Source organism: Delphinapterus leucas, chromosome 8, assembly GCF_059928025.1.
Source record: "Delphinapterus leucas isolate spDelLeu-1000000601 "Yukka" chromosome 8, BTC_Dleu_Yukka2, whole genome shotgun sequence".
Taxonomy (NCBI): domain Eukaryota; kingdom Metazoa; phylum Chordata; class Mammalia; order Artiodactyla; family Monodontidae; genus Delphinapterus; species Delphinapterus leucas.
The window spans coordinates 115532110-115541361 of record NC_143136.1 but is presented as its reverse complement, the minus strand read 5'-3'; the positions used below and the strand labels follow the sequence as shown (position 1 = coordinate 115541361).

The window sequence follows — 9252 nt, the reverse complement described above, 5'->3', positions numbered from 1 at the left end:
TCTTCCTGCCCAGGAGCTCCACCAGAGACCCTCTTCTATTTCCTAATGTTTCATCGTTGTGGTTTATGTCATGCTCACAAAATTGTGTGTGCATATATATTTTTTAATTTTATTTTTTTTATTGAAGTAGGGTTGATTTTAAACACACACTTAATGCTCAGCAGTTACAGTTGTTTTTTCTGCTTTATTTTTCTTTTTATCAAAGGATCTCAATACAACACCGAGGCTCACCATCTTTTTCCCTGTGAGTCTGAATCTCGAAACTGGTAAATATCCTGAGAAGGCACATGAGATTTTTAAGCATTATTCATTTCAGTTTTGTTTTTGTACATGTCGATGGAAGAGAAACACCCTCCTGCTTTCAGTCAACCTTCACAGTTTGAATTCTGTAGCTTGTTTGCATTGGTATAGACACTAATGTCAGAATGTCCCAATACTTCATATGCAATGATCCTCATTAGTCACAGATCCCATATCTGCAAATTCACTTACTTGCTACCTTTTATTAGCACCCTAAAATAACTTCTGTCATTTCGTGTTCATTCATGGAAAATTGCAATGTGGCCGGTTCTTTGAGTCACCCAAAACAGACACACACACTTTCCCAGCTGAGGTCAGTCAAGGTGACACTTTCTTTTCTTGTTTCACCTACCATCATGGAAATGAGCACTTTCTGGGGTCAACCTAATGCCATGCTTTTCCCTTTCCTGTGATTTTTGGCAATTGTTTAAAGTACCCCTAGGCATAGGGCTGAAGAACAGTATAGCGTCCCTAAGCACAAATGGACTTAGGAGAAAATATCCATGACAGATCAGCTTCATTCAGGCATGAGTCATGTGGCCATGGGCTGTGGGATTGATATTCATATTTCCAATATAAATCTCATGCAAAAAATGAAGACAAAACTCACTGCTGCATATTTGAGGCAGCCTTGGAAACTTAGCTTAATTCCAACTGCAGCATGGCAAATGGGGTCTTATGGCCAAGAAGAGGGTGGGGTGGAATGGATTGAAAATTACTAACAAAAGAAATATAGGCTAAGGGGATTCTGGTTACATAGACTCAAAAGGATTCTTGCTAAAGGGAGACCAGGGTGATCAGATATCGCATGTGTGATAAGAGGTTTGATGGATTTGATCAAATATTGAGGGTGATCAGAGTTCAAGGGTAGGGAGTTCATATTAATCTGAGGTAGTGGTTTCTTGACAATACTTGCTCATGCAAATACAAACACAGAAGCCCACAGGTCAAGACTAGTTGAGAAGAGCATTTCAAGTAGCCTGTTGCCTAAGATGTGGTCAGGGATCATTGTCACACTTAAGGAGAGAAATGTTGAACACAAAAATAAACCAGGGATGAACACACACACACACACACAGAGAGAGAGAGAGAAGACTAGATGAGGACTCATTGAGAAGAGGTCCATCTGCAAACAAAGGAGAAAGGACTTAGAAGAACCCAAACCTGCTGACACCTTGATCTTAGACTTCTAGTATCCAGGTCTGAGAGAAATATATTTCTGTTGTTTAAGCCACTCAGTCTGCTATTCTGTAATGGCTGCACCCACCTACTAGTACACAAATGATATAGAAACAGACAGATGTATATGGAAATAAAAGTATCGTATTGTAAAGGAAAAATCACCCATTCTTCAGTGGTGACATGATGTTCATACCCAAAAAGACATATATGTGCCTATTATAACATTCTTTAGAATTTAGAATAGATGACAAATGATTTCTGGATAAATTAATGTCCAAATTATATTGGTTTGAGTATAACTTGGAAATGAATAATATAAAAATTGATCAAAATTAAAGTGCAATTTTTCTTATCAAACAAAACTCGAATTTTTAAGGAAGGACGTTTTAAAGTAAATCCAAAATTTGTGGGGGTATTGCTATGTAAAGCGTTGTAAACATAGGATGAGAGGTGAAGAATTATGATATAGAGCAAGAAAATAACAGAGTACGTGCTATGGAACTGTGTTCACTACCTTTGTATGAAAAGGCCAACACAGTGTGATGAAGTGTGTAAAGCTGGTGTGTAACTAATGAGAAAGTGCACAGCATCTGTTTAACAAGCAGCTCAGAGTTAGAGCACAGAAACAGAGAAGGTGTGCGGGGGCAAAGCGGGGGGCCCGAGGCGGCCGGGAGGGCACGAGAGGAAAAGTGAGAGGTGCCGGGCTCTAGGCGTTAGGATCGGATGTGCCCTTGGGAAGCTTCCACGTGAAACCCTGGGAGGGCAAGGAAGTCCTGATATGTTTACTGTCACACACCTGCCCTCTGACTCTCCTTTGTCCAAACACTCCTGTTCTAGAAGGGCAGGACCTGTGGTCAGTGAACAGAAGCTGTGTCCACCATGGACCTCAGCCAGCACCCTCCTCCAGAGCCCCAGAGAGGGGCCAGCCATGACCATCTTTATATGGAAACATGCTTCCCACCTGCACATCACACCCTGGGCTCAAGGGGAAAGCACAGCACCTGTGCTGTGCAGAGTCAGGGTTCTCACCTTCACTGACATAATTCTCTGAAAGTCAAAGATTTAATGAAAAAGAACATGAAATCCTTCGGGTCATTCCTCCTCTTGCTGGCATCTCTCAGCTGTGAGCATCTCCTGGGTCTGAGGAAGGTGGAATTATGGGGTGACGTCTGTGAAGTGGGTGCCACATTACTTTTCCTTCCCCAGGTGTCCTGTCCCAGGTGCAGGTGCAAGTGTTGGGCCCAAGACTATTGAAGACCCTCTACCTCACCTGCCCTATTTCGGGATTCTCCAACCAAAGAGTGCTGACTGCTGGGACTAGATCCCTCAGCCCCCAGGGAAAGGGCTGGGGTGACCGGGGTGCTTTGGTTCTGGGAATAGCACAGCACACAAGCTGTCTCTCCAGAAATGACTCTCCACCTCCAGAGACACATCACAAATTTAGTTTTCCCACAAATTTAGTTTTCCCTGCAGCTCAGCTCAGGGCACAGACCTAGGACACAGCCCTGTGTTACTGTCCCAGGAGGCCCAGTGAGAAGTCAGGGTGAGTCCAGACAGGAACCTCCCTGCAGGGGCCGCACCAACCACCGGGGGCACTCAGGGTCATCAGGAACAAGAGGACCCATTTCAGGGCAGGGGCAGAGGATGTCATGGAGGGATTTTCTCTCAGAGCCTGTGGTTTCTCCACTGGATCACTGCCACCCCTGAAAGCCTCATCCACAGTGATTCCAGGGAACTTTCTTGTTTCTAAACTTGAGACGCTTTTCATGGATTCAGGCTTGTCTGTGTTTCCCCATCTATCTTTGGAAGAGCCGCACAGAAATATTTCTTCATGAGACCTTTATTTGAAGATTAGGTTACTACTTTCTGTTATTACTTGTCAAGTTTTTAATCGTTTAATGACATAAATAATTTTTACTGTTGAACTTTAAATCTGCTTTCCACCATCAGATGGATTTCCAATTCCTCTCATCCTGAAAACCTCTCCAGTCCTGTCTGATGCAATGCCTTTCACTTGAATAGTATGAGTCATGTTGATATTCGGAAATTGATGTCCATACAGCACTGCAGTCATTCTCTCCTCAGAGGACATTTTGAAATGTTGGCACACAGGCCTGGCTGTAACATGTGGGCTGTGTTGCCTGCACCTTGTTATCTAGATTGATAATAGGTAATTAGATAAAACAGAGAGATAGATAAAAGGGAACAGAAACAAGTATATCCTAATCGTATGGAAAATAACCATAAAAACTGACTACATAACCCATATTTAGGGAGTGGTAAAGGCTCGAATGTGTAAAGATGATACAAGCACCCGTATGAAGTTATTTGTATTAACATAAATATTTTTAAAACTTTTGTAAATACTTTTCTAGCTCACTCCTCAATCACTTGGTGAGTGTCTGGTTTTCTCTCTAAGAAAACGACAAATATATTCCAATTGGCGGCCATTGGCATTCCTTCCAGCAAGCGGATGAGGGGCCTTTTGCTCTACATCATCCCCAGTATTTAACTTTTTTATTATTCTGTGCTTTAATTGTTGTAATAAGTGAATAGCAGTATTTCATCATCGTGTTATTTTATGTTTCCTTAATGAAGACTCCTTTTAAAACCTTTATCTCTTCTATGTGTAAGTATCTTCTAATCACTGGCACAGTGTACATTATTTTCATTTTTTGTTGCTGTTGTTGAGCTGTTAATTTGCTGTGTATTCATGATACAAGTCCATATAAATATGATACTAGAAAGCACATTCTCCAAGTCTGTGCTTTAATTCCCTTCTCAGTGAAGTTATTGTTACTGTTGATGTTGTTGTTTTCAGAACAGAAGTTTTAATGGATACAGAAAAATTACAAATTTATATTATGAATGATGTTTGGTGTATTATATCTAAAAATTCATCATGTAACTCAAGGGCACCCATAATTTCTGCCATGTCCATACTCCAGGCCACTTTCAGGGATGGAAGGTTAAGTTCACCTTCCTGAAGGGAGGATGACCATGATGAGGTACCTGAAGTTATTCATTAAGGGAGATTTATCCTACCTTCCCCATTAGATATATTTATTCAATCTCTTTATATAAGTATGAATCAAGTTATTTGTTTCATATTTTCTGTGAAGGTTATATACTAAGGCATTTTCTTTGCTTCTGTAATTCTGACCACTTGTCACCCGGGAGGAGCTCTTTCAGATTGTCTCCTGTATCCCCTTTATGGGTCCCCATCAATTTGTGTGAAGTTCCTTATTTTCTGGTGATACAAGAATCTTCAGAATAATCATATGTATTCTCTTCTCTGGCCCTAGAATTAGCCATGCCGCAGCTGAGTTGCAGATCCCATTCTGGAGAATAGTAATAGGAATCAGAAGATTGGGGATTAGGATACTAATGCTTGTGTCTTGTCTACTGGGAGCATTAGCTCTAGACCCTATAAGGTAAAGGACCTTGGAAATATATCTGTGTGCACTACCCCACGTATACACACACACATCTGCAACTAGCTCTGTATCTCACCTTCTGACCTGTGTTAAGGTAAATGTGAGACAATACTTACATCTCCGATCCTAGTGCAATATCACATGGTTAAATCCAGTCTTTCCACCTTGCTTGTCTGTTACTTTCCATCCAACAGTGAGAAACCTGGCTCCACCGATGCCATCCAGCTACTAATTGTTCAATTCCACATGCACAGTAGTAACAGAATTCTTAGCCTGACTCCTGATGGAAATACCGTTATCCACGAGGCTCTAGTGCTTATGTGCAGTGGCTTAGAACTTAGCCTTTAGACTCCACTCATTTCCAAAGTCACTTAGGTCAAAACCTACTTTCCCACCTTCTTCAGCCATGTTAATTCATAGATTCACTATGATATGAGGTATCATCTTTACAGTGTGCCTCGTTCCATCCTTCAGTCTCTGAACTACTAAGTGAAATTTATATTTATACTAAAAAGGTTCTCCTATTACTGTGTATATTTTGACGAATTCAGAGTGTAATGATTCCACCACTGCAATTTCATAGAGAAGAATTTCACTGTCCTTAAATATTGCCCATGTTTCACATATCAAACATCTTCTTCCAAATTCCTGCTAAATGCTCATCTGATTGGTTTATATATAGACTTGCCTTTTCCCAAATGTGAACTAGATGAAACTGAACGTTTTCAGACCGATTTTTTAATTAGCAATATGCAGTTAGGATTCCCTCATGTCCTTTCATGGTATAATTGTTTAATATTTAGATTGCTGAATACAATTTCATAGCATGGATACATCGCTCATTATTTATCTGCTAATTTATGGAAGAATGTATTTGTGGCCTCCATTTTTTCTCAGTTGTAAATGAAGAGACCACAGTAATTCATGGGAAGTCTATGATGAGCTCTAAGTATCAAGACACTTGTGTAAATATTACGAGCATGACGTTGGGGTCCTACATTAAGCTCTGTCTAGGTGTGTAAGTGACTGCGGGGAGGAAGGGCTCTGATGCAGAGACCGCTCAGCTGACCCAGGCATCTTGCTGAAAGGATGTCAGAGCCCAAGCAGTGTCCACACGAGGTGGACACAAGGCCCAGCCCTCAGACCAGGCTGAGCCCGCAGCCTACAGTCAGGGTAACCCTCCCTTACACGTGAGTGTGCATCACAGGAGCAGGTCCTGCAGCTGAACTTGAGCCTCTCACAGCGACCCTGCATGAGGCAGGGTGGGCTTCTCCTCCAAGCCCTCCCTAAGCAGAGACGGTGAACAAAGTAAAGAGCTGCTGTCAGTGTAAACTGTCAGGGGTTGTGGCAGTGTTTTGTGCGTCAGTCAGCACCCGGAACATTCTTATTCATTTCCGCATGTGATCCTATTTCACCATTTCATATGTGGTAAATATATGGCACAGTGGGACTGGATGAGGGGACAAAGGTCACACTGTGAGCGGAGATGCTATGAAACAGTGCAGATCCAAGTCCAGGGCCAAGGTCCTCTTTCCGAGGATGCAGGAGGACCTAACAGCTCAGGCAGGAATCCTGAGCTGTCCCAGGTAGGAAGACACACCTGTGTTGATAGAGAGGTAACACCATCTGACGCACACTTTAGCAGGACCACGCTGACACTGGCAAGGTAGTTACTTAGGAGACGTTGGGACACTATTACACCCTAACCACACTCGACCTCAAGGCATCCGTTTCTAGTTTAATCTTGTAGTAGTTTTTATTCCATTCAGCAGCCTATGGCAGCATTAACAATCTTAGTCTTTGCTATTCTGTGAGCATTTGTCTATCCAAGATTTAAATTTGTTGCTCTCTTAGTTCTCTAATTATCTGATATAATGGTGAGATTTTGATAATGTGCAACTTGCCCCATTTTGAGGTTGTTTTAAGAACATTAAAAAAGAAGCATTTTCTCAGGTTCTCATCTCTCTACATCTCCAAGACGAGTATCAGCTTTATTGTAACGCCCAGAAACTGGAAACAATTCCAATATCACACATCAGCTTAATAAATAAGCCAATCATGCTATGATCATTCTTTAAATGCAACCTGTTATTAAAACCAGGATTCTTGATACACACAATAACATGATAGTATTCACAACTATTTGTGCTGAGTAAAATAAGCCATAATAATAAGAATACATACAATATAATCCCACTTTTATAAATTCTAGAAAAGGAAAAGTAATCTGAGATAACAAGGAAAGATCAACGGTGATGTGGGGACAGGATGGAAGATAAGAAGGGACAGGAAGGAGGAAACCCAGAAACTACTGAAAATAATGAGAGGAATTGATTTGTTCTCTCCTGATAATGCTGATGCCTCCGTCAGTATTCATCACAGTGTTCATTCTGAGTGTGTGCGCTTTATTATATGTCAAGAAACTCATTAAAGTAATTACAAATAAAGAAATGCATGACTTGGGAGGTAAGGAGTGAAGGGAAGATACTGAAACATAAGAGACTCTTGAAAATACTTCTCATCAACCCTGACCCTCTCCATATATTTTAGGTAAACACTAGAATAGAGCAAAGTCATCATGAGCTCATTACAGAAGGGGTTTTTGCAAACCTCACCCAGCAACTCCAGCTCTGTCCTCCAGTGGGTTCCAGGGAGCAGACTGGCCCAGAGCTCAGGTGCAGATGCTGGACCTCACGGTCACCCCATGTTTCTCATTGGACACTACACACACCCTCCATTCTTCTGGGTGTAGTTTACACCCCTAATATGAGGGTAACAATGACAGCTACATCACGGGATGTGTGTGCATATGTAAAATGACATATGGGTCCTACGTGTTTACTGTGGAACAATCAAACAATGAAAGTTATATTTCCCAGATGCTATCAACACCACAAAATCCAAGACTCTCACACCTGTTCTGAGACCCTGCCCTTTCGGAGGACGTTCAACGACATAGCCTCTTATAGACTATAAGGTCATGCAAATAGGGTCCTTCCTCTGTTGATATAAAGCAGCCCCAGCCCTGACCCTGCAGCTCTGGGAGAGGAGCTCCAGCCTGGGATTCCAACGTGCCCCCATTCAGGGCTCAGGACAGAGCACTCACCATGGACTTTGGGCTGAGCTGGGTTATCCTTGTGGCTATTTTACAAGGTAATTTATGGAGAGCAAGAGACACTGAGGATGTGAGTGGATATGGGTGAGGGAATCACTGGATGTGTGACAGTCTCCTGACCAGGATGTCTCTGTGTTTGCAGGTGTCCAGTGTGAGGTGCACCTGCTGGAGTCTGGCGGAGGCTTGGTACAGCCTGGGGGGTCTCTGCGACTCTCCTGTGCAGCGTCTGGATTCACCTTCAGTAGCTATGCCATGAGCTGGGTCCGCCAGGCTCCAGGGAAGGGGCTGGAGTGGATCTCAGTTATTAGTAGTAGTGGTGGTAACACATACTATGCAGACTCTGTGAAGGGCCGATTCACCATCTCCAGAGACAACTCCAAGAACACGCTGTATCTGCAAATGAACAGCCTGAGATCTGAGGACACGGCCGTGTATTACTGTGCGAAAGATACACAGTGAGGGGAAGTCAGTGTGAGCCCAGACACAAACCTCCTTGCAGGGAGACAGGAGGGGGGATGCAGGGGGCACTCAGGACATACAAGTGTGTGTTTCAGCCCCAGGAGCAGGTGCAGATGGTAGTTAAGGGCTGCTTTCCACTAAGGGTCTGGGGTTTCCTCTCCATGTAGCAGTTTTCCCTGGGGAACCTCTCTGGACTCATCCATGGTTCTTGACTTGCACTTTCAGTCTCTCAATTAGAAAGACTTTGAAATAGGGGAATAAATGTCATATAAGAAAGGCAGAGACTCAAAGATATATATTCAGCTTTTCCCTTGTCTAAATCTTGTCTAAATTGACCCTTTTAAATACTATTCCAGCGGATGTATAAAGAGTTAAACATATTCTTCCTTCCTCATTGTGATATCTCAGCCCTGCCCTACTGTAGACCAGCTGTCCCTGCCAGGATGCTGGCTGTTGACTTGCCTGCTAACCTCTTGCATGAGAAGCATAAATGCGCTGAGCAGCCCCGGATCCTCAGTGGGTCGCTGGGAAAGATGCCAGTTAGAGGGGACATGGGTGGGGGCGTTTCTACATGTGCTCCTTGCTTCCAGGCCCAATAGAATCCCTATATGCTTATATGAGACCTGCATCCTCTTCTACTGTGCAGTTTATTTTATGTCAAATATTCATCATCACAGCTATTACCAATAGACACATATGTAGTTGGCAGGGAAAGTTTAGCGTCAGGTGGATAATAACATGAATTTTCAGAAGCTGCTG

General features: G+C 42.7%; 1 gene segment (V, D, J or C); it reads left to right on the top strand.

The window, feature by feature from the left end:
• Window positions 1–7969: 7969 nt before the first annotated feature.
• LOC149748641 (immunoglobulin heavy variable 3-23-like) lies at window positions 7970–8515 on the top strand. The segment is given in 2 exon segments: window positions 7970–8072; window positions 8177–8515. Coding segments are annotated over 2 exon segments (363 nt in total).
• Window positions 8516–9252: the final 737 nt, after the last annotated feature.